Source organism: Malania oleifera, chromosome 11, assembly GCF_029873635.1.
Source record: "Malania oleifera isolate guangnan ecotype guangnan chromosome 11, ASM2987363v1, whole genome shotgun sequence".
NCBI lineage: Eukaryota > Viridiplantae > Streptophyta > Magnoliopsida > Santalales > Ximeniaceae > Malania > Malania oleifera.
In genome coordinates, this window is record NC_080427.1 from 18653552 (window position 1) to 18680934 (window position 27383).

General features: G+C 37.3%; 1 protein-coding gene across 1 annotated transcript; it reads left to right on the top strand.

The window, feature by feature from the left end:
* Window positions 1-10766: 10766 nt before the first annotated feature.
* On the top strand, window positions 10767-25926 carry LOC131167415 (heavy metal-associated isoprenylated plant protein 3-like). Its single transcript, XM_058126224.1, has 6 exons — window positions 10767-10911; window positions 19318-19435; window positions 24231-24394; window positions 24682-24890; window positions 25168-25264; window positions 25351-25926. Exons 1-6 carry the CDS (start codon window positions 10767-10769, stop codon window positions 25653-25655), a joined length of 1038 nt encoding a protein of 345 aa, XP_057982207.1. The 3' UTR covers window positions 25656-25926.
* The last annotated feature ends 1457 nt before the right edge of the window (window positions 25927-27383 follow it).

Here is a 27383-nt window from a genome sequence, read left to right on the forward strand (position 1 = left end):
GTTTTCTTAACCCACCAACCCTCTTCGGGGAGCCCAGATTTTATGATTGCCAATGCTACCACACCCCGCTTTAACTTATACAAGGATTTATTATAAAAATTATTTACCAATGTTACTTTTTTAGAACTATTTAAATAAATTTTGATAGTGATATATTATAAATATAAATTGAGAAAAGGATTATTATTAACTAAAAAATAATATTATGAGTTTTTATGAAAGTGTTAAGAAAAAAAACACAAATATAAGTAGGTGTGGAAAAATTTACAATTTTGAACTCAATCAATTTTTCAAAAGTCGGTTGGGTATTAAAAAAAAACAAAAAGTAAAAAACCAGCTATCCAAAAGTTAGTTCTAAACAAAGTTCCTCTCACCTGTCCCAATTGCTCCTTCCCCAGGTAACTGTGTTGGCCTAATAAGGTTTAATCTCATTTTTATGATAACAAATTAAGGATATTAATTGTGCTTTTAAGATTGTATTTCAAGTATCATATTTTTAACAAGCACAATGGTTAAACCTGATGAAAATTGACTAAAACTAACCTTAAGTTCACAAGTCATGAAGAATATAAAGCTTACTGAAGTATTGATCAAGCTTGGACAACGTTAAAGCGATACGACATGAAGATTTAGGATTTAAATGTATTTAATTTTTCTTAGACTCTCATGTAAGTACTTTTAAACTTCAAATTTGTGACTGAACCTCTTAGGAATTATTATTGGACTTAGAGACCTACTCAAGAATCTGGAAAATATTTTTATAAAGTCCAAAATATTTTTCAAAGTAAATTCAAACAAGTTTTGAAATCAAAATATGGAAAACATAGAATGATATAGTATTTAGGCGACTGAGGCAAATTGCTCAGGCAATTAAATTGCTACAACCAGTGTAGAAGAAATCAAAACAGGGTTAGGAGACTGAGCTCACGAGTTCAGGCGACTGATATGCTACTACCAGTTCTAAAGCACATATTTTAAATGGTTCAGACGACTGAAGTCTATCTTTTAAACTTTCAAACAACGCTAATTTCTTTCTAAAATTGAAAGACATGGTTTTTAAACTTGGGAAAAACAGTACGAATTTTTCCTGATCTATATAAGGGTTATTATATTCGCATTAGGGCACCAATACAAACCAATACACACACATACAATTGATATACATTCAATTCTTCTTTATTCATACTCTGAAATAGCAGTTGTGCGTATTCTTGAGCCCTAATTTATTTTTGATTTTTGGTTTCTACTACTGATTTTCTCAATCCACAAATTAGAAAACCTTCAAATTCTTAGTAAGCTTCAATTGCATAGTTTTTATTAAGAGTGCATAGTATTTATTATTGTACAAAATCTGCTCTACTGTGAGAGTAAACTCGTACAAACAAATTGATTTGCTGTTTTAGCAATCTGACGACTCGGGGATAGAGTTGTTGCCTAGAAAGAAGGTGTTCTTTAATTTATACACTTATTAACTGTTGTGTATGTTTTAAAGTCATTGCGAAAATATGTTGAATGCTGAGATTTGAATGTGTTCACTTTGAACAACTAAATTGGTTGATTAATGTTGTCTATGGTTTATGTTTTTCGGTTAAAATTCAGACAAGTGCTGAAACTCCTGAATTAAGTTTTGGTTGGCTGAGGAAAAGTTATTTCAAGTTGTTAGATTGTTCAAGTATAAGAAGTATACTCACTTGATTAATATTATAGAATCTTGTTTTAGTAATAAACTTGTTCATTGTTGGAATTATAAGTTGAAATATGAACTTTGTAACACCCCAACCTCGACGGGCCTGGGATATTAACTTTTTACCATTGATTTACAGCGGAAGCAAATAAACTTAATTATTATTATTTCAGAGCACTAATTATCCATATTACAATCATTTATTTCAAAAGAAGAAAAATTACATAAGCATAAATATCTGACATCATACTAATATTTCTAAACAATCTTTATTTTTCTATCCCCACCTGCATGCTTGCTAAGCCTGATTTCCAACATGCTCTTCAGAGTTATCTGAAACAAAAATATAATTGAAGTGAGACGACACTCAGTAAGTAAATAAAATTATTATTAGTGTGTGGCAAAAATGAGTTTTATAAAAATTTCGTAAAACAATATTTAACATTATAACTTCAAAACTGTCTCTAGAATAAATATAAATTTAAAATTTTCTACATAAAAATTTTACCATCAACTATAATAGTAAAATTTTATAATCATATATTATAACTGTTAAATTAAACTTTTAACTTTAAAACTATATAAATATTTAATGATAAATATACATATACTTTTCTTTATACGTTTTCTTTAAATCATTATTTAAGCACTAAAATGATCATTTTCATGTAAACTTATACTTTTCCTTCAAATCATCAGTAACTTTGTACACGTAATTAAATATGTATAAATATATATTGTAAAAACCACTCTTAGACCTGTTTGCCGTAAGTCATGTTTACCCCCATGACTGGGTTGTGCGGTCCGAAGACTGGACTTAGCTGGCTGGCCGACCAAACTAAATCAACGTACGTAAACTTTAAGTGAGATTTTCCTTGTTAAGTCCTGGTCCAGAACCAGGTGTGCACTCAGGAGAAATCCACTAACATAAATAACCACTCTGTAAACAGTGTGGGTGCACTCTGATACATATAAACTTTAAGCTGCGGTACCGAGCATTTGTAACTTTGAACTTTCGTTGCCATAAGGGGTTTTAAAATCATCTTATTATAATTTATGCAATTTAAAATAATATCGTGAAAATCTGATCTTTACTCATATTTTCATAAAAAATAAAAATAAACTCATGCCACACAATTTTTGTGCTAAAAATATATATAATTTTATTTTTGAATAGAAATAAATGCTGAAAATTTTCCCGAGGGGATTAGAACATTTCTTAACCCAAAAATAGATGCAAGTATATTAAAGATAGAATTGGTATAATTAAATACGTGTAAAAATAAACTCATGAAAATTTTGTGGAACTAATTAATATAATTGAAATTTACTTATAAAGTAAATTCGCGTATGAATTTTAAATAAAAAAAAAAACTAACATAATCAAAACTTACTTATCTTCTTCCTTACGAACACTGTAACTATCTATAAGAAATGAGATCGGAAAGAGTGGGTGATTGAGAATTTATTTAAAAATTCTCTCTCCACCACAAATTCTTATACTCACTAATCCTTTTCTTCCTTGAAAAATTGTTGTGAAAAATGAAGGTTGAGAGCTCCCTATTTATAGGAAAATTTTGGGGAAGAAATGAAATTTATAAAAGTATGGGGAGATGGGTGAAATTATAATTTTTTTAAAATTAAAGAATGGGCAAGGGATGGGTAAGGTTTGGGTTGAGTATGGGATGGGGATGGAGGCCATGTGGGAGTGCTTGCCACCATTCCCATTAAATAAATTTTTAATTAACTACTTACCTAATTAATTAATCAATTAGTTAATTAATTATTTTATTATTTTATTATTTTTCTTAATCAGTATTATCATTGTTATTACTTTTAAACTATTTTTAGTATTTATTTATTTTATTATTTATTTTTGAACAAGAATTAAATTTAAATTTTGAAAACTCATGTGAGCTCCATATGGTCTTGTGGGCCCCACACAACTTCGAGAGTCGAATGGATCATACGTAACTCGAATAACTCTTATACGATTTTATGCATCCTACATAGTTTTGAGACTCGTGTAAACCTCCATACGGCTTCTGGACTCATGTGGGCCCCACACAATCTTGTGGGCCCCGCATAAGACACCTATATTATTATTATTTTATCATATATTTCTACAAATTATATCAATCAAAATATTATTTTATGTACTTATTTACGTGTATAAATAGTGTCTTGTGGTTCCGGGACTCGGGTGGACCCCACAAAGTCTTGTAGGCCCCACATATGATACCTATATTATTATCATCTTATTATGTATTTCTACAAATTATGTTTGTCAAAACACTATTTTATGTATATATACTTATTTACGTGTACAAACAGTGTCTATCCTGTTTATCCTATGAAATTCCATTTTGACCAGGCCGACCTCCAGGGAGTGACTGAGCCGCAATGGTCTCTGAGCACACGCTTAGACAAGGTCTTTCTTAGGCATCAAACATGGAATCAAGGATCCTGCAGAAAAACACTTCTGTATTGATATTAACTCAATGACCATTTTTATTATTTTATTATTATTGTGCTTTAATCATATATATATTTTTTAGGTCATCACAAACTTGCTGAAGGTAAAACTGAATTTGTATTTTTGAATTTCATATATACCTAGGATTGTCAATTGGTATAGTCATCCGCTGCTTAGTTGATTGTGTTGTGATTGATATTGTTGAAAGGTATAAAATAAATCAATCTTCTGCGTAATAAATTTTAATATACCCAATTCAACCCCGTCTTAGGATTACACCGTTACTTTCATTTGGTATCGAAGCGTAGGTCGTAACAAATCCTAATAGGTAGTTATACAAAAATCGTAATGGAAAACGTAGGTGTATCCCCATTTAGTGAAGGGCAATCCTCATCTAGACCCCAATCTTCTACGGTGTAAATTATACCTTCTGGAAACAATGAATGAGAATATTTTTACAAACCATGGATTTGAAAGTTTGGAAACTAATAATCCAAGGGAACTATGTTCCTTCGAAGACTATAGAAAACAAGGAAGTTCCTAAAGAAGAATATGAAATGACTGAGATTGATATGAAACTATTGCCAATAAACTCTAGTGCTATGAATGCCTTATACTGTGGGTTAGATAGACGCAAATGAGTTTAACAGAATAATGGAATGTAAAGCTGCAAAGGAAATTTGGGACAAACTAAAAGTAACCTGAGGGAACAGTAAATGTTAGGGATAGTAGAAGTAACATGCTGACCAGGGAGTATGAACATAGGATGAACTTAGAGGAATCTATCTAGCATGTACACTTGGTTCACTCACACAATAAACTCCCTAAATGCACTTGTGAAGAACTATTCGACTTATGAAATGATTAGGAAAATCCTTAGAGGACTTCCTCCTATTTGGGAACCCAAGGTCACTGCTATAACTGAAGATAGGAATTTAAAGAACACTACCCTAGATGAAGTCATAGGGTCACTTCTCACATATGAGATGGCTATATTTGAAAAAACAAATGAAGTTGGCAAACATAAGAAATCCATAGCACTCAAAGCTTCCAAAGAAAGCTCTAGTGATGAAGAAAATGATGAGATAGATGATGATGACCTAGCATTATTCACTAGATGACTAGGTAGATTCTTTAAAAAGAATAATAGATTTACTAGAAATTTTAAAGTATCAAAACTGAAGAAAGAAACAAAAATACTGAACCCCCAACTTGTTATAATTGTAAAAAGGTAAGCCACATAAAACCTAATTATCCACAACTCAAACAAAATTCTAATAAAAAGAAGAAAGCAATGAAAGCCACTACTTGGGATGACTCCAGCTCAAGCAGCTCGGAAAGCGACACAAGTGATCAAGAAGTAGCCAACCTTTGCTTTATAGCTATATATGATGAGGTACGTTTAGGGTCCACCCCATCAAAAGACAAGTGGTACTTGGATAGTGGATGCTCAAGGCATATGATGGGAGATAAGTCCAATTTCACAGCATTAAACCTAAAGAAAGGTGGACATGTCATTTTCGGAGATAATGCTAAAGGTAGAATTATCGGCAGCAGCAAAGCCGATAAGGAACCCTCCTTGATAATTGAAAATGCTTTGTTGGTTAAAGGGTTAAAGCATAATCTACTAAGCATTAGTCAATTAAGTGATAAAGGTTTTGAAATAAAATTTAAAAAATAAAAATGTTCTAGTGACTCGGGAGAAATTATGGTATTTTAAATAATAATAATAATAAAGAGGGAGGAAATAGAAAATTGGACGGGAAAAGAAAGGGGCAGCAGGCCTCGTTGACGAAGCTACAATTGGGCTCCTCGATGAGGAAGCATCTCGTCGATGAGAAAATACCGAGAGGGGGGTTTTGGGAGATTCTGAATTTCATCGGCAAGGGGAGAGTTCATCGAAGAGTCTTCTTCATGACCTCGTCGATGAGGTGACGTGACTCGTCGACGAGGGTCAGGGTATAAAAGGTCTTAAATGTGAAATTTTGGCAGAAACTTCGCACATAAATTCTCTCTCTCACTCCCTTCGGTTTTCCACTCTTCTCTCTTCATTTCTCGGCCAGATTTCCATCGGTTTGACACTTTAAAGCCACCACAACACACTTAGGGAAATTCTCTACATATCTGCTGGAGTGGATCGTCAATGAGACGAGTTGGAAATTCATCCCAAATCTAGGGTAAGGCTTATACTTTATTTTTGGCCTTCCCTGCAGTTGTAGGAAATGTAATACGCATAGAAATACTAAACTTTTGTTCTAGGGAATGTTGTTTACAGGGTGTTTGTTCGGGAACCCTACGGGTGTAAAACCGGTTGTTTATAGGGGCTTTTCTCAGTTTCCAAGTAAGGGGATAAACTAAGCTAGTTATTTTATGAAAATGTATGTATGTATTACAACATCTAATTTCAGGAAAGAAATATATTCATATATGCTCTATGTTTGGGAAATATGGCTGAAAATGATAATATGTTCTAAATATATATATTACCCATTTTGTGTGGCATGAGTAAAATTTATAGTAAAATATTGTTTTCTGGGAAATATGAAATGTTATGGAAACTGCTATTGATATGATTTGTTAGCGTACGGGCCATGCTATTAATATGATTTGCCGGCGTATGGGTCGTGCTATTGATATGATTTGTCAACGTATGGGTCATGCTATTTGTCGCGACGTCCCGGAGCGCAGGTGCCCTAAGGTGGCGAAATAAAAATTATTTTTCATTTTCAAGGAAAAATAGGAATATCGAAGTCGCCACTAACCTTTTAGTGTGGTTAGAACACTTGATTACTACCCCGTTAGGGGTAAAATGGGTCTACGTTACCAGAGTAGGGGTCGGGAGTTCGATTATGCGAGGGGAAGGTATGAGCACCCCCTACGCGCCCGTTCTTACGAACGATGCCTAATTAATTTGGAATTATCCCTATGTTAATCTAAAAAGTCTTTAAAATTACTCCTCTAGTGAATTTACTAATACACATGCAAAATAAACAAATAAATAAATAAATAAATAATACAAAAATATACGTAATATATAAATATTTACATATTCCCTCAGAAATAAAGGTACGCGAAGCCCGAAGGCTCATACCCCCACATTAAAATCATAGGGATAAAATTAAGAAAATATTTTCATAAAAATAAATACTCTAGTATATATAAGACCAAATAACAAAAAATATTAACAATAGTAATACTAATATTAATAGTGATAATAATGATAATATTAATAACTAATAATAGTAATAATAATAGTAATATTAATAGTAATAATAATTATATTATTAAAATAGTAATAAAGATAATATGCATATTTTAACTTAAAGACACTTGCCTTAATATGAACACACAATCAATGATATACTTAATACATATAGAAACGATATTATCAAAACTAAGGAAACAATCTACTCATCAAATTATGGAAACCAAGTAGCCCTAAGGTTAGCAGGTAATTATACAAAAGGTAAGCAGATGGAGAAGTTATGGCAACAATTTAAAGCTAATACTAACATGTAAATATTTAATATGACTACTAAATGGGAAATCATAGAAGTAAATCGAATCGAAAATTGATATGTAACCCTAAAAATTAATATGCCAAATATGAAATAAACACTAAATATGTCCAATAATAATAACACTACACATGAACATTAACTACAATAACAAAAGCCCTAAATATGTAAATATCAAACAACAATTACTGCTTTAAATATGCACACATATACGTTTACATGCAACACCAATAAATACAAAAACTCAAAGTAATTAAACTTGAACACACATTAATAATTAAAAATCTATAAAAAGATATGAACCTAAATATTAACAAATATTATATAAAGATATCCCCAAACAATATTATATGTCAAAAAAAATTTAAACTTTAAATATTGAGACAAGTTAATAAGACTCCTACAAATAATAACAAAATAAAGTAAAAATATTAAAAATAAAATATGATAAAAAATAAAAAATAAAAAAGGTCCTCCACACACATGAACAACAATAGTTAAATACTATGACTTTAAAAATAATAATATTAATTGTTTACAATATACAACAAACACGATAAAAATCCAAACTTGAATGATCCTATATATATATATATATACATACATGTGCATGTGTGTGTGAGTATAGGAAACTCCCAGCAAGGGTGCTGTGTGCTAGTGTGTGTTCATGGTGGTGCAGGTAAGTTACCGGAGGGCAGCAAGGGCTCGTGCATCAGGTGGTTGGCTGGTGGTTGGGTTGCAACAGGGGTTGGTGGCGGTGGTCTATTGTTGCAGCGGAAGAGAGCACGTCCGGTCAGAGCAGGGGGGTTCAGCAGAGACTGGTGGCTCGGGTCTCGGCTGGCAGCAGACACGGCGGTTGCTGGAGGAGGTCGTGCAAAAGAGCAGGGGAGGTTTTCTGGCTTCGGGTGCTACTGGTGAATCCGTGGCTGGCTGGCCGCTGGCCTGCTGCGTGTTCTGGTGTTCACGGGTTCCTGCTGGAACTGGGTGAGGCTGCGGTGCTGTGCGTGTTGCACTTCTCCATCGGCAACAATGACTGCTACTCCGATTCTGGCTGCGGCTATGAGCGTTGGGGCGTGGATGAAAATATGGGGGTGAAGATGATTGTGAAGACAAAGCGGGATGAAGCGTGAGTGGATGGGAGGGAAGGAGGAATGAAATGGAAGGAGAGGTGCTTCTGTGTGTGTCTCCGAGAAGAAGAAGAAGAAGAAAAAAGTTTTTTTTTTTGTTTAAGTTTGCTTTCCTGGCCCGTGCTCCCTTTAATGCGAGCCCCCTCCTTTTATAAAAAATTTTGGAAAACCCTAGCTCCTCTCCTTTTTTTTTTTCCATTTTTTTGTCTCCTTTTTATACCTTTATGATAACAAAATATATGGGAATAATAATAATACTAATATGGTAGTAATAATAATAATAATAATAATAATAATAATAATAATAATAATAATAATGTAATAATAGTAATCTAATAAAGATGGAAATAGGAAAAATAATCATAGTAAGGTAATAATAAGAATGATAAAAATAATGAAAATAGTAATAATAAAGTAACAATAATAAAATAATAATAATAACAATAACGATAATAAAAATAAAATAATAATAATAATAATAATGGTGGTAATAATAAGAATAATAATGAAAATAATCATTGTAAAATAGTAATAATAATTATATTTACAGTTAATAATAATAATAATAATAATAATAATAATAATAATAAAAGAGTAATAAATAGTGATAATAGTAATAATAATAAAATAATAAACATAATGGTAATATCAATAATAATAAAAATTTTGTTATATTGGGCCTGAAATAAAATGGGGTGTCTACACTATTGATATGATTTGCCGGCGTACGGGCCGTGCTATGGATATGATTTGTCGGCGTACGGGCCGAGCTATGGTAAAATATAAAATACCGGCGTACGGGCCGATGATTTTCATGATATTATATATACATGCAAAATGATGTGATGATATTAATTTGGCAATGAATAGTATAAATATTCATGTATCACAGTTTCATTATATGTTATATGTATCAGAACCTAGTTGGCTTGGTCTAGGCAGACTCATCGAACTTACAAACTGTACTTTTGACTTGGCTATGGTTGGCCAACCATTGTCAGGTCCCGCCTTCGGGCCACACAACGCAATCATGTGGGAGTAATACATGACATTAGTCAACTAACCTACCAGGGATGTTTATTATTATTATTATTATTATTATTATATGAGATGAATTATGGGTATGAAAATGCAGTATGTTCTGCCATGCTATAAAGATATATATGTTTTCCTAGATATGACATAACAGTTTACTAAATATGTGTATGGTATATGTATAACACTGAATACTCATGTTGTCACACATTAGTATTAGTTTCTCCCTTATTGAGAAGTGTCTTACCCCAAAATTTCATAAACTTTTCAAAAGTCCCGGATAGGAGAGCAGATAAAGCTCCGCTGAGGTAGTTGCAGTTGGTGTGCCCTTTCTCGAGGGTATGTATATAGTGATAGGGTTGGATGGATTTTTGTGGAAAGTGACCTTAGGAATCTTTTGGGAGGTTTATATATATGTATATACAGTGGATATAGAAACTCTGGTATTGTGATGAATGTTATTGAATATGGTATTATGATTTTTATGTTTCCTGCTACTTAGGCTTCCGTATTGTGTTTTGTTGTATCCCTGGTACCCACGGGTTCAGGTTGATTATGATTGGCCAAATTTATTATGTTGATTTTATTATCATGGGAAAAAATATGGAAAATAAGCAGGTTGTTACAATTTGGTATCATAGCCGTTGTTAAGTTCTGTAAACTTTAGAGTGCAGCAGGAAGCAATACCAGAGTATAGGAAATGATTTAAGGATTGTTCTACAGTCTAAGGGCAGGACTTCCATGGTAGTTTCTATATTTTTCCTGGGGTGATGATTTTAAGAAAACCATAGTAAGCTATTATCGGGTTATGTTCCTAGAATGTAGGACTAGGGTTAGAAATAAGCTAAGAGTATTGAGATAGGAGGCTAAGTTTAGCTTGTGAATTATAGCGATAGGTTTACTGAGTTGTGTTTGTTGTTTTCTAGATGGATCCAGGAGGAGGTAGTGTCTATGCAGGTGGCAGTGATGGGGCAGAGCCCTCGAGTGCAGCCAAGATAGTCTCTGACGTAGTATTATATAGCGTGGCTCAGCAGGTTATGGCTGAGTTCGCTAGGAGCTCCAAGGAGCAAGGTGGTCCGTCGGTTGGCCATGGGTGCACTATCGAGAATTTTACGAAGATGAATCCTCCAGTATTTTCGAGAGGAGCTGATCCTGCAGCCGCTAAGAATTGGATGCAGGAGATCGAGAAAGTCTTGACAGTGCTACAGTGTACCAAAGAACAGAAGGTCCTCTTCGCTACTTATAAACTGGCAAAAGAGGCCAAGAGGTGGTGGTCTGCTGTGAGACTTTTGGAGCAGCAAAGGACTACGCCGATAGCCATGACTTGGGATCGGTTTAAGGAATTGTTCTTTGATAGATATTTTTCAGCTACTGTTATTGAGGCTAAAGTGGAAGAGTTCCTGAGTCTGAAGCAAGGACAGTTATCAGTCTAGCAGTATGTGGCGCGTTTCATAGAGTTCTCTCACTTCGCTCTGTATATTGTCCTTGATGAGGTAAAGAAAGTGAGGCAATTTGAAAGAGGTTTGGCGCGGAGTATATTCAAGCAAGTGGTAGTGCTACGGATCTAGGATTTTGATGAGTTAGTCGATAGAGTAGCCTTGGCAGAGGTTTGTGAGTGTCTGGATGCAGACGAGCAGGGGCAGAAGAAAAGATTTGCATCTTCGGGTTTCTAGCAGGGTCCTAGACAAATTCAATGGAAGAGAGGAAACCATTGTAAGAACCCGACTCGTGACTTAAGGGTAAAAAGGTCTTTTAGCCAGCTTCATCGAGGAGGCAAGTGTTCGTCGACGAGTGCCCTTTTGTCCTTATCAACGAAATTCAGAGGCTCATTGACGAGGAGAAGCCGAAAGGTTTCGAAAAATTGAAATATCAGGCTCGTCAACAAAATTGCCGCCTGGTTGACGAGATACCTGGTGGCCTCATCGAAGAAGATGTCACCTCGTCGAAGAGTTCTCCTGAGTCAAAGGCACTTTAAAAGATATTTTGGGATACCGAGTTGCTAAGAAATGGGTTTCCTTTCTCTCTCTCTCTCTCTCTCTAAGAACTCGAAGCTCTCTCTCTCTTTCTAGTTTTCTTCACCAATTGTTGCTGGAATCGTCAATCCGTCGTTGCAACGAGGATCGGGGCAGGATTCTCTTCGAGAATAGTAGATTGGATCTTCGTTCTGGGCATTTTTGGGTTTCGACGTAAAATCGAGGTAAGGCTCGATTTTCTTTTCTGATCTGGTATTTTGGTAGAGTATGGAGTCATGAGTATATTTTGTACTATGTTTTGTAGGTTTTGAGAACTTGGTTCGCTGTTTAGGAGCCGTAGAGTTCGAGATTAATCGTTTTGGGGAAAGGTAAGAGAATACAGTTTATGTTAGTTATTTTTGAAATCAGATTCGGTGGAACTGTGGTCCACGATTCTGTGTGTATTTTGGTTACTCATTTGAGGGAATATGACCGGTGAAATTATTGGTTTTTCATGTTACAGTTTTAGGAAAAAGGGGGTATTGGGTTGCATCCCTGGTTTTGTTGAAAACCGTATGTATATTGTGATTTATACTGTGTAATAGGGATGGTCGTGCCATGACTTTGCATTAACTGTATATGATTGGAAAAACTTGATTTTTGGATTACCAAATGGATGTGGTTTGTTTGGTTATATGAGCATGCAAGGTTTTATTTTGTGGAAATGGAATGGGAACTGGGTTTCGAATTGTAGGAAAGAGTGTCCAGCCATATATCCGTGGGCGTATGAAATCGCTAGGCCATGTGTGGCAAGAGTGTCCGGGTCTATATCTGAGGGCGTGAGCCTTACCGGCTGATCACTGATGGGTGTGGATTCACCAGTTAGGGTCGGTACGATGCCATGGGAGCCTAGGGCTAGCGATGTGTCGGTGGCACCATGTTTCGCGGGTTGGCTACAGGCCAATACCGGATATAGCGAACCAGCTACGGGCCAATGGGTGTGACAACACCGTGTAGATCATGGGCGTGCATATACGTGTGTGTGCGTGTATGCACTATACTGGAACTGTATTGTGAAAATACTAGAAATGCATTGAATTGTGATTGTTTTGCGTCATGATAACACTCAAATGCCACGCACTAATATAACTTGTGTTTTCCTTACTGAGATGTGTCTCACTCCTATTGAACATACATATTTTATAGGTCCTTCGATTAGCAAGAACTAGCGCCCTTGTGTTGGGAGCGTAGTGGTCAATGTACTGCGAGTAGCACTTGAGTAAGTGCTAGAACTTGTATTTTGCGAGTTGCCATTTTGAGATATGTTTGGCACCCAGTTGTACGATTTTGTATGATGGAGCCTTGACTCCATTTTTGTATAGACTTTGGTATGGTACTGTACATGCATAGAAAGACCGTTGTTTCTGCTATGTACCTATTGTGTATATGATGTAGGATGAGAATGGTCGACCTATGTCCTACGATTCAACCCACACACAAGCACATACACTTAAACACTTTAATTTAAGAATTTAATTATCCAAACATAAACACAACAAATCATGCCTTATTTCACATGTTCAAGGATTTTGAAAAGGTGTATGACTTATCCAGCAATTAAGTCCCAATTGGTTCTTTCACAAAGGAATCAAGTTATATGCTAAAAAGTTGTTATTTCAAAGATTCAAGAATAAAAGTTCTATGTTAGCAAATTAATATTCATACAATTGATTTTAACTAGCAAGTATCAATATTGCAATCTATGAATCAAATGGGTTATTCAAAGATATGATTTTAATCTACTAGCAAGGGTTCACAAAATATAAAAAGGATTCAAACACAAGTACTGAAGTTACCAATATAGTGGTTTGGATGACTTGACGTTGTTCCACACGTAGTTAGGTCGCACCGTTGGTCCTTCGTACAAGCTTTGAATCACAAGATGAACGCAGCAATGAAGTGTAGATGATGATAGTCATGTGGGTGTATGAAGGTGCTGGCCGTATGGTGCTGATGTCAGCTGTGAGAGTATTAAATGGAGGAAGGGTTGATGGAGTCGTTGGATAGTTTAGTGGTCTCTCACCACTTGATCTCCGGAGAGAACACGGTAGCTTTACACTACTTATTCACAAGGAGAGGAACAAACTTTACAAGCTCAAGCAAAGAGATGCTTCTTCAATATTCAACTTCAACTTCATGTATCTTGTTCTTACAATAAGAAGGCAATTTATAGGCATAGCCTGGGAGGCAAAGCTTTAAACACTCAACAACTCTCAACAACTTTCAAGAACAACTCTCAATAACTTTCAACAACAACTCTCAACAACTTTCAAAAACTATTAACCTAACACAATTTATAATTACTAAAAACAAGGAACTCCAACTCATAAGCACACAAGTCAAGCTTAGTTGTCTTGCATTATTACAATTCAAATTTGAAATTTAAACACATTCCAAAAGGAAGGTCAAAACCGTGTGGGACCCATAGGAGCCATGTGGGGGCCACATGGGTTTTGAGTTGGACTTTACTTCAATACTTCACTTGGGTCTTCAAGCATAGTCTTCAAGCACCTAATAATCTTGAAATAACATATCCATGAAAAATATAAATTAACACAATAGCAAAGTCAAAAAAAGTCTTCCATCAAAGAAGTAGAAGATCTTCAATTAATCCCATGTGTTCCTGCAAAATAGATATAAACAATAGTGGACATTTGGAGGTCGTCCATGTGTCACCATGTCAGCAAAAGAGTGGACATCAGGAGGTCGTCCATGTGTCATCATATCAGTAAAAGGAATACATAGGGCATGTTGATCCCCATCATCTCTCCTGGGCCCAAAAGAATTCTTCTCCGAAGATTTAGAGGTGATGTACTGGGAATACAATTCTGAAGTGCGATGAAAGAGGTCTTCTTTAAGTATCCATCTTCTCTCAATAAGTGGTTTGTCTCTCCACTTGACAAAAAACTTTTGATATGATCCTGCTCGTGTGAAATTTAGCTTATCATCCAAGATTACATCAAGGTACTTGGGCATGGGTAAGGGTAGAGGCAAAGGCAATTTAGGGTTTTCAGGGTCAAAAGGAGTGGGAAATGGAGTGGGGTCACTTGCAGGGTTAGAATTTGAAGGTTCTATAAAATAAGATGCTACAAGGAAAAGGGTTAGATTTTCAACACTAAAAATATTGCCTATGCTAAAATCAATAGGAATATTAAGCATGTAAGCATTAGAACTAGTTTTCTTGAAAATTTTGAAATGATCCATCTTGTTAGCATGTAACTTCCTCACCTTTCCTACAAGAATCTGCTCAGGACAAATATGAACCATAACCAGATCACCTTTTGAGAATTCTTTCAACATGCAATGTAGGTCAGCAAAAGATTTATAATGTTCATGATTCAAATTAACCTTCATTCTTATTTCAGAGTGTAGATTGTGTATATGCTTTGCAAAAGCATCAGTCGGATCGCTCACTCTAGACTTAAGTGGTAGTGGAATAAGATCTACAGGCTTTCTAGGACTATATCTTGTAATAACCTAATGAGCTGAGTATTGCAGTCCTATCCACTGAACTGCTGAATGCAAAATTGGCCACATGAAGGCATAAATCCCAAGATATAATGTTTTCAACTACCTTACATCTGAATAGGTCCCTAAGGCTCCTATTTACTAGTTCAACTTGACAATTAGTTTAGGGGTAGTAAGCACTAGAACATTTAAGTTTGGTGCCTAACATGGTCCTTAAGGCTTTCAAGAAGTAACCTATGAGTTGTACATCTTTATTTGAAACAATGGTTTTGAGAAACCTATGCTCGATGACAATCTTGTTGGTTGCTCTATCATTGATGCATGTGCTCAAAGTGTTATCTTCTTTAGGATTAGGGAAAATAGGGCAGGCAAGTGGACCTAAACTCTTATGAACAAAGTCATGTTCATTCAATTCATTCACCTGTTTCAGCTCCTTATGTTCTATCAGGTTCACTCTATGATGTGGTAAATGAGGCAGAGATGAATAAGGAACAAGGTCAGTGATATGTTGATTGTCTTTCAAGTGAGATGACTTACTAGGTGACTCAGGGATGAGATCCTTAAACTCAAAAGGTAGGGATGATACTTCTACAGGTGTTTCTTTCTCAGAAAGGGCCATTTCAGTCTCCTTAGTAACAACCACCAACACTTCTTGTGTATCTTGACTTTCCTGCTCAAATGACTCTTCACTTATGATATTCAAGGTTTCTCCACTAGTTTCTTTCTTTTCCTTCTTCTTTTTCTCACTATCTTCCTTATCAAGTGCCAAGTTCCTAGTGGTACATTGTTTGGAAAAGTGTCCTTGTTTATGGCACCTGAAGTACACTGCACTGCTAGAACTCTGGTGAGAGGATCCAATTATGAATGCTTTCCCTTTGTCCATAGGTTTTGGACTGTGGGATTGCTCCCTCGGGAAGCGACTTGACCTGATTGCGCTGATCGAGACTTTTCATAACTATGAATCTGGTGAGAGTATGATTCATTGGAAGAGGTATCAAACTGTTTTCCCATGTGCCCTTTAGTCATTTGCTCAAATTCATAAGCTAAACTATAGGCATGTTCAAGGGACTCAATGTGATATGAGAACAGTTTTCTCCTCAGTTCAGGCTTTAGTCCTAGACAAAATCGGGAGGTCTGTTGACTATTAGTCCCATAGACACCACATCTTACAGTCAACTTATCAAATTGATTCATATATTCTAGAACAGTTATGCTACCTTGACACAAGTCGTAAAGCTGATATATAAGGTGCTCTATATATCTATGGGGTGCATACTTCTCCCTTAATAAATCCTTCATTAGATCCCAATGCTCAATGGGCCTATGGTTTAACCTCGCTTCTTGCCTCTCAACATTTATCCAATGGAGCTTGGCTTGCCCAGTTAGTCTCATTTTTGCAAACCTCACTCGGTGTGAATCATGCATCTTACACCACTCAAAATAGGCATCCATTCCAGTCAACCAATATTGGAAGAATTTTGGACCCTTTTTTCCATCAAAGGTGGAGACTTCTATCCTCATTTCATCATTGTAAGGATCATGACGGTCCCTACGACAAGGTCTCCTAATATGAAGGTCATCAACGTCATAGTCCTCATCATCCCAATGTTGGGCATAAGGCTCATGATGTGGGGGTATCCAAGCAATGTCATCTTGGTGACTCACTCACCTTTGTGGAGGGAGGGAAGGTCTTTCTCTAGGAGTCATAAGTAGCTCTCTCTCAACATGAATCCTACGACCTTGGTAAGGATTCCTGACTTGAGTAGACATCCTAGGAGTTGGGAAAGGATTCGAAGAGCACTAGGGTAGCCATTTGGAATGGTGTTTGGTTACACAAGGTAAGGTCAAGTGTAAACGTAACATAACTAAGGTCTAAATACCCAAAATTCAGAGTATAGGTGGGCTGTTCTTAGCAAAACCGTCACTCGTTTTTTTGGAAACTCGAGAGCTGCTAAAGGATTTCTTGTTGTGAACACTTTTTGGTATTTGGAGCATAACTTTTGCTACAAAACTCCAAATAAGGCGATCTTGGTGTCAAAAGAAAGCTAAGAAAATTTTTCAGAACTCTTATGTTTAAGGTTTTTGAATATGGTAAGGTTTTGATAGTGAAAATCGCACATCAATTTGGCAGACGGAAAATGAAGATGTTGGGACTTAGAGGGTTCGCCTAATTCGAACTAGACTTTGATACCAAGATGATGTAGGACGGGAATGGTCGACCTATGTCCTACGATTCAACCCTCACACAAGAACATACACTTAAAGACTTTAATTTAAGAATTTAATTATCCGAACATAAACACAACAAATCATGCTTTATTTCACATGTTCAAGGATTTTGAAAAGGTGTATGACTTGTCCAGCAATTAAGTCCCAATTGATTCTTTCACAAAAGAATCAAGTTATATGCTAAAAAGTTGTTATTTCAAATATTCAAGAATAAAAGTTCTATGTTAGCAAATTAATATTCATGCAATTGATTTTAACTAGCAAGTACCAATATTGCAATCTATGAATCAAATGGGTTATTCAAAGATGTAATTTTAATCTACTAGCAAGGGTTCACAAAATATAAATAGGATTCAAACACAAGTACTTACCAATATATTGGTTTGGATGACTTGACGTTGTTCCACACGTAGTTAGGTCGCACCGTTGGTCCTTCGTACAAGCTTTGAATCACAAGATGAACGCAGCAATGAAGTGTAGATGATGATAGTCGTGTGGGTGTATGAAGGTGCTGGCCGTATGGTGTTGATGCCGGCCGTGAGAGTATTAAATGGAGGAAGGGTTGATGGAGTTGTTGGATAGTTTAGTGGTCTCTCACCACTTGATCTCCGAAGAGAACGCCGTAGCCTCACACTACTCACTCACAAGGAGAGGAACAAGCTTCACAAGCTCAAGCAAAGAGATGCTTCTTCAATATTCAACTTCAACTTCATGTATCTTGTTCTTGCAATAAGAAGGCAATTTATAGGCATAGCCTGGGAGACAAAGCTTTAAACACTCAACAACTTTCAACAACAACTCTCAATAACTTTCAACAACAACTCTCAACAACTTTCAACAACTATTAACCTAACACAATTAATACTTACTAAAAAACAAGGAACTCCAACTCATAAGCACACAAGTCAAGCTTAGTTGTCTTGCATTATTACAATTCAAATTTGAAATTTAAACACATTCCAAAAGGAAGGTCAAAATTGTGTGGGACCCATTGGAGCCATGTGGGGGCCACATGGGTTTTGAGTTGGACTTTACTTCAATACTTCACTTGAGTCTTCAAGCATGGTCTTCAAGCACCTAATAATCTTGAAATAACATATCCATGAAAAATATAAATTAACACAATAGCAAAGTCAAAAAAAGTCTTCCATCAAAGAAGTAGAAGATCTTCAATTAATCCCATGTGTTCCTGCAAAATAGATATAAACAATAGTGGACATTTAGAGGTCGTCCATGTGTCACCATGTCAGCAAAAGAGTGGACATCATGAGGTTATCCATGTGTCATCATATCAATAAAAGGGATACATAGGGCATGCTGATCCCCATCAGTATGTGAAGGTGTATAGGGTGCTTGGGAACCCTTTGGAGTCGGACCCTCCTTCTTTATCATATCATGTATGTTTTAATTGATACAGGGACATGTTAGGTTACTTTTATTCACCTTTGGGCTCTTTCCGAGTTCGGGGCGTGACAACTTGGTATCAGAGCTAACCAGGTTGTTAGGTTTTGTAGATTTGGTTAGGCATAATTGTGTACATACCAGAGTTTAGGATGTTGGAACTGGGTATAGTAGGTCAAGGGTTGTTTCATTGTTAGGCAGGGATTTGTTGGCGGTGTTCTGTGCTTTTCCTAAAATGACGATTTCAGTAAAATCAGGGCAAACCATTGATGACTTTCGTATCGATGTGATAAGACATACCTAGGCCTGTGAGATGGTAGTTAACATAATTGTGTGTCAATTATTGTGTTAATTGTACGTAATATAGGAGTCCTGGCCGATTCCTATCTTGTTTCTAGAATGGAGCCCAAGGATAATGACTTGGAGAGTGGTTCCGAGGAGACTGCCAGTGATGAGTCTCCATCAGTGCCACGGGGTTTGAATAGGTAGGTTATGCGGGAAATCGGGCGGAGTGTCAGGAGACGTGAATGCTTTCCTACTGCTATGGGGTGTACCATCAAGAGGTTCAAACGCATGCACCCGCCGACTTTTGTAGGGGGACCTAACCCATTTATAGCAGAGGACTGGGTTGAGAAGACCGGTAGAATTCTGGAGGTCCTATACTGTACTGATGAGCAGAGATTCCTATACGCTACCTTCCAACTTTCTAGGGAGGTAGGGCGTTGGTGGACTACAGTTAGTCTGTTGGAGAAGTAGAGAGCCGGCGTCTCTGGGATGTCTTGGAGCCATTTCAAGGAGGTGTTCTTCGATAGATACTTCCCAACTTCCACTCGCAATGCGAAGGCAGATGAGTTCTCTGCTCTGTCAAAGGTAGATTTGACGGTGCAGGGGTACATTGCCCAGTATATAAAGCTATCTCGTTTCGCGTCGTGTTTGATCTCGAGCTAGTATTAGATGACTTAGAGATTTGAGAAGAGTTCGAGGAAGGATATCCGTAGGTTGGTGGGTATGCTTTAGATCTGCAAGTTCTCGATTTTGGTGGATAAGGCCACGGTGATCGAGATTGGTATCCGAGAGGATGAGGTGGATCAAGAATCGAAGAAGAGGACAGTACCTTTTGGTTCTCAATCAAGATCTTATTAGGGATCATAAAAGAAGAGGAACAAGGGCTCGGATTACCGTCAGAATACCGAGTGCCAGGGTTCTCAGGAGAACTAGACCAGTGAACGTTGTACCAGATGCCACAGATGGCACGAGGGCAAGTGCCGGTCATTTGGGGGTAACTACTACAACTGTGGCCAGTCAGGTCACATGGTTCGTGATTGTCGTGCACCAAAGCTAGACGTGCTTACTTCCAGTGTGAACCGGGGTAGCAATCAGATACCTCAGGGAACCATTCAGGCGAATACAACTCGGGCCAAAGTGTATTCTCTTACTCCAACGGATATTGATCATGTAGGGAACGTAGTGACATGTACCTTATTATTGCTTTCAAATAAAGCTTCAGTTTTTTTTTTTTATTCGGGTGCAACCCATTCCTTTGTATTTGTGAGTTTTGTTAAATGGTGTGGGGTTGAGACCCAAGTCATGAATGAGGTTTTATTTATTGCTACACCATCTGGGAGTATATCATTCTGTAGGAGGATGTTAGGAGACTACCTAGTGTTAATTCAGGGAAGGATGCTACCGACAAAATTTATGGTATACGATATGTCGGGGTTTGACGTCATTTTGGGGATGGATTGGTTTTTCTCCAGTTATGTTGTGATCGATTGTCATAGGAAGGTAGTAGTTTTTAGACCTCCTAGGGAGCAAGAGTACGAGTTCGTGGGATCTTGTGTGCGTTCGACGCCATAGGTTCTATCGGCGTTGCAGGAAATGAGGTTACTCTTGGATGGATGTTAGGGGTACCTAGCTTGTGTGAGGGAACCACCACGGGACAAGTTGAGGCTCAAGGATATTCGGGTAGTCAGCGAGTTCCGAGATGTGTTTCTAGAAGACTTACCCAACTTACCTCCAGATCATGAGGTGGAGTTTTTGATAGAGTTTCTGCCTGGTATGACATCGATCTCTAAAGCTCTGTACTGGATAGCTCCAGCGAAATTTTAGGAGTTGACATAGCAGTTGCAGGAATTTTTAGACCGGGGTTTCATTCGACCAAATGTTTCACCCTGGGGAGCTCCAAAACTGTTTGTGAAGAAGAATGACAGGTCGATGTGCATGTGCATTGACTACCTTGAGATCAACAAGGTAACTGGAAGAATCATTATCCTTTGCCTCGTATAGATGATCTTTTTGACCAGATGCAGGGAACGTAGTCTTTTCGAAGATTGATCTATGGTAAGGGTATCATCAGGTGAGGGTTCGATCTGAAGATGTTGCGAAGACTGCTTTCTGAACCAGATACAGCCACTATGAGTTCTTGGTTATGTTGTCTGGGTTCACCAACACTCCGACGGTGTTCATGGATCTAATGAATAGGGTTTTCCATGAGTACCTAGACCAGTTCGTAGTGGTATTCATTGACGATATTCTGGTATACTCGAGGGATCTGGAAGAGCATGAAAACCATCTGAGGTTAGTGCTACAGATTCTGCGGGAAAGGAAGTTGTATGTCAAACTGAAGAAGTGTGAGTTCTGGTTGAATTAGGTCACGTTTTTAGGCCATGTGGTGTCTAAGGGTGGTATCTCAGTTCGAGCGTGAAATTTTTGTAAGAAGAGGAGGTTGTAAGAACCTGACTTGTGACTTAAGGGTAAAAAGGTCTTTTAGCAAGTTTCATCAACGAGGCAAGTGTTCGTCGACGAATGCCCTTTTATCCTCATTGACGAAATTTAGAGGCTCGTCGATGAGGAGAAGCCGAAAGGTTTCGGGAAATTGAAATATCAGGCTCGTCGACCAAATCTCCACCTTGTTGATGAGATACCTGATGGCCTCATCAACGAATACGTCACCTCGTCGATGAGTTCGCCCGAGTCAAAGGCCCTTTAAAAGATATTTTGGGTTGCTTAGTTGCTAAAAATGGGTTTCCTCTCTCTTTCTCTCTCTCTCACTCTCTATGAACTCAAAGCTCTCTCTCTTTATCTAGTTTTCTTCACCAATCATTGCTGGAATCATCGATTCGTCGTTACTACAAGGATCAGGGCAAGATTCTCTTCGAGAATAGTAGATTGGATCTTCGTTTCGAGCATTTTTGGGTTTCAGCGTAAAATCGAGGTAAGGCTTGGTTTTCTTTTCTAATCCGATATTTTGGTAGAGTACGGAGTCGTGAGTATATTCTACACTGTGTTTTGTAGGTTTTGAGAACTCGGTTCTCTGTTTAGGAGCCGTAAAGTTCGGGATTGATCGTTTGGGGGAAAGGTAAGGGAATACAGTTTATGTTAGTTATTTTTGAAATCAAATTTGGTGGAATTGTGGTCCACGGTCCTGTGTATGTTTTGGATACTCATTTAGGGGGATCAGACCAGTGAAATTATGCGTTTTGCATGTTACGGTTTTGGTAAAAATGGGGTATTGGGTTGCATCCCTAGTTTATTTGAAAACCGTATGTATATTGTGATTTATACTATGTAATAGGGATGGTCGTGCCTTGACTTTGTGTTAACTGTATATGCTTGAAAAAACATGATTTTTGGATTACCAAATGGATGTGGTTTGTTTGGTTATATGAGCATGCATGGTTCCGTTTTGTGGAAATGCAATGGGAACTAGGTTTCGAATTGTTCTAGGTACGAAAAAGTGTCTGGCTCTATATTTGTGGGCGTAAGAAATCGCTAGGCTATGTGTGGCAAAAGTGCGGCTCTATATCCGAGGGTTTGAGCCTTACCAGCTGATCACCGAAGGGTGTGGATCCACCAGTTAGCGCCGGTACGATGCCATGGGAGCTTGGGGCTAACCATGTGCTGGTGGCACGGTGTTTCGTGGGTTGGCTATGGGCCAACGCCAGATATAGCGGATCGACTATGGGCCGATGGGTGTGACGACACCATGTAGATCATGGGCGTGCGTATGTGTGCATGTGCGTGTATGCACTGTACTAGAACTGTATTGTGAAAATATTAGAATTGCATTGAATTATGATTGTATTGCGTCATGATAACACTCAAATGCCACATACTAATATAACCTGTGTTTGCCTTACTAAGATGTGTCTCACTCTTGATGTACATACAAATTTTACAAGTCCTTCGAGTAGCCGGAACTAGCATCCATGTGTTGGGAGAGTAGTGGCTGGTTAACTGCGGGTAGCGCTTGGGTAAGTGCTAGGACTTGTGTTTCGCGAGTTGTCATTTTGGGATATGTTTGGCACCCGGTTGTACATTTTGTATGATGGAGCCTTGACTCCATTTTGTATAGTTTTGGTATGGTAGAAAGACCGTTGTTTCCGCTGTGTACTTGTTGTGTATGCGAAGGTGTATAGGGTGCTTGGGAACCCCTTAGGGTCGGACCCTCGTTCTTTATCGTATCATGTATGTTTTAATTGATACAGGGATAGGTTAGGTTACTTTTATTCACCTCTGGGCCCATTTCGGGTTCGGGGCATGACAACCATGGCAGAGGATAGAGACAGGAGACTGGTGGTCGTAAGGCTCGGGTAGTGCAGGGCCCTCCAGTCTGCCATACTTGTGGGAGGAGACAATGGGGAGAGTGTCGAGCCTTGTTTGCTACCGTTGTGGTAGGCAGGGCCATATGGTGCGGGATTATCCTACACCACTAGATGCAGCTCCTGCTCCCAAACCGTACTGGGGAGGATATCAGGCCCTCCAGCCAAGGTATTTACTCTGATGCCTGGTGAGGCTGAGACGGCAGGTGATGTGGAGACAGGTATGGTTATTATGCTTTCTTTTAAAGTTATTACATTATTTGATTCAAGAGCTACACATTCGTTTGTGTCTTTGGGGTGCACTAGACTTTGTGGGGTAGTAACACAATTTTTAGATACTGAGTTGCTGGTAACTACACCGACTAGGTCAGTAGTGAGGTGTAATAGGGTGCTCCGGGGTTGTTCAATTGAAATTCTAAGAAAAATATGGTCCGCCAATCTAATGGTGCTGGATATGCATAGGTTTGATGTGATCTTCGGCATGGATTGGCTAGTAGCTAATTTTGCCAGTATAGAGTGTCATTCATGAGAATTGATATTCAAACCTCCAAGATAAGCAAAATTCAGATTCGTAGGGTTATGAGTGCAATCCCTGCCTCAGTTAGTTTTAGCTATCCAGACTAAAAGATTATTACTGAGTGGTTGTCAGGGGTTTATGACTGTTATGGCCCTTTCTCAGAAAGGGCTGTTATCTTCTTCGTCCCCCCATTGTTGTTTTGTTGCAGAAAGAGGCTGGAAAAGGTGAAGGCAAGAAGAAGGCCGATGCCGGCGAGGACTCTGGTAAGGGCGCCGGCGAGGGGTGTCCCAAGAAAGTCAAACGATTTGTCAAGAATAATATTGAGGGTAAATTTCTTATTTATCCAACAAAAAGCCCACAATTTTTGTGTGTTTGTGTTTCGGAATCATCGATTGTTTGATCAAATTAACGTACGAGGACTCAATTTTATTTATTTATTTATTCCCGTTGTTGATTCTTACCCCGAATTGGAGTTTACGGAGTCCTTCGAGATCCGCGTTAATTATTTGACGGTTTCTTAAAATTTTTGACCGTAAAAAATAGACGTCTATTTTTTAAATATATATATATATCTTGTTTGGACGTCCTAACACGGCGGCGATGGTGGTTGCAGGTGTTGTAGATGTCAAGGCAGACTGTAAGAGCAACAAATTGACCGTGGTAAGGAAGGTGGACCCCACCAAAGTTCAGGAGAAGGTGGCTGAGAAGACCAAGAAGAAGGTGGAGCTCCTCTCTCCTCCGCCCAAAAAGGATGCCGGAAGCGGCGGGGATAAAAAGCCTGAGGAGAAGAAAGCGAAGGCCGACGATAAGAAGCCCAAAAAGGTACTATTCTAAAAAGCGCTCTTGTCTTCTTCCCCGCTAACATGCGCCGCAGCCAGCTAGCAGGGACGTGCATCATACTTGGCAGTCGGCAGTCCTTGATTACTCCGTAACCGGCGCGTGCGGCGCATGTTAGCAACGTGAGCAGCTAACGTCGGATTATCTGATGCTGTTTCTTGTTTAATAATTTTTATTAATTAATTAATTAATTAATTGTGACCGTTGAGGTTTATTCATTAATTTAATTCTATTCTGATTATTTGCACGTTTGTGTGATTAGCCTCCGGTGAGTACAGTTTTCCTGAAGATCAAACTGCACTGCGGCGGGTGCGACGGGTGCATTCGCAAGATAAAGAAAGGTATTTCCAAGGTCGAAGGTAATAATAATACTTAACATCACCAACGTCATTTACATTGTCAATTATTCCTTTGCCTAACGGGGGGAAATGTTGCGGCGTAACAGGAGTGCAGGAAGTAACGGTAGAACCGCAGAAGGATCTAGTAATGGTGAAGGGAACGATGGACGTCAAAAGCCTAACGCCCTACCTCAGTGACAAGCTGCGAGGAAACGTCGACGTGGTTCCGCCGAAGAAAGGCGGCGGCGGCGACAAGAAGGATAAAGGCGGCGGATATAAGAAATATCAGAAGAAAGGCGGCGGTTTTGATAAAATGAAAAAGGCCTACAAATTTATGAAGTTTAAGTTCCATGTCATTGTTCCCCCCGTCATGTTACATGTAGAATTTTCAGGCTGTTTGGTTGATAAGTAGAGTAGGGTTAGTTCGGAGGGGTGAGTTGAGCTGTGTTTAATGTAGATTCAGTTTGGCTGAACTAGGTAATTTTCTTGTGTTTGGTGTGCGAGTGTATTGGTAATTTCCTTAGAGACCATACAAGTTCTTTTGTGATTGGTTTTTCAAAATATTTTGATACTTGTTTAAATAATGAAGTTGAGTTGAGAGCTGTGTTAGAGGAAATAAAGATTTGCAAAAATTTGGGACATACTTGTATCAATATTAAATGTGATTCGAATATTGTAATTTGGATAAGAGTAAAGAAGTACTCTTTGTGGTATTTGTAAGATTTTTTGGAACAACTTATTGGTTTATTGGAGGGAGTAGATTTTTCGATAAATCATTGGTATAGAGAAGGGAATAAAGTGGCAGACGCCTTGGCCCGACAAGGTGCTATGGGGAGAAATAATTTGTTTACAAATAGTAGTCAATTCCCTAGAGTTAGCAATGGTTTGTATAAATTGGAGAAGATGAGTACGGCTTATATGAGGTATGTTTAGCTGTTTTCCTTTTAATTTTATCTTATGCCCTATGTTGTTTATATTTTGTTTTGTTTTGTTGAGTGAGATTTGTTTTGTAGGTCCTGTTTTATTTTGTTTTATTTTGTTTGGTCTTGTATTCCGATTTTTGGCTGGATGTTGATGTTGTTCTTTGGGAGATTTTTAACGTGTTATCTTTTGTTATCTCCCATTGATTGTCTTGTAACCACGGCATTTCTCCGCCAAAAGTGAAGAGTTATCAATAAATAAATGACTGCCCTTCTTAAAAAAAATTGTCCTTTTAAAAAAAAAAAAAAAGTGTATTGGTGATTTGTGTTTGCTAAATTCCTCCCCTTTGCCTTAACACTAATATATTTATGTCTTAATATATACCACCTATTATTTTTATTTATTAGTAATTATACATTAACATTTACAAAAGTTTTTATTTATGCTTGGGAATAGTAAAAATTAATTTGAATGAAACTTAATAGAATTTTATAATAAATTTTATTCAAATTCACAAAAATTTAAAAGACTATTTGGTATGACTATGAAAAATTATGAAAATGAAAATTAGAATGAAAACTAAAACTATAAATAGAAAACTAGTCATTCTTGTTTGGATAATATTTTTAAAACTAAATGAATCAAAAATCGATTGACCAAATGCTCATTTTTGTCCTTGAATCAAATAAAAATTTAAAAATTACAATCAAAATTATACAAATAAAAAATAATTTTAATTTAATTCTAATTAAAAATTATGTGCAAAATAAATGATCTAATCAACAAAAGTTAGTTCTAGATAAAAAACTATTCTAGCAACAAATTGTCAAAATAACCCAGTGAGGTCAGATCAAGCGGTAAGGGCAACTTGTGACTTTGGTGAGCCCAAGGTCACGAGTTCAATTCCCCCTTGAGACATTATGTCGGTGAATTACCAGGCGTGCGTCAATGGGCAGACGATTTTCACCCCTCGGATTTGATCCTGTACCATAATGTCCAAAGTGACGCGATGGTGGCTGAAATTCCCATGTTATAAAAAAAAAAATGAAAAAACAAGTTGCCAAAATAACTAAAAATTATAAAATTTAGATTTTAATTTTTCCAAAATAGTTAAAAACCAACAACTAAGCAAATGTATCTTCATAAAACATTATTTCATTATACAGAAATGAAAATAAAAAAAAATATATATAGATCCTAAGTTTTTTTGTTTATTTAA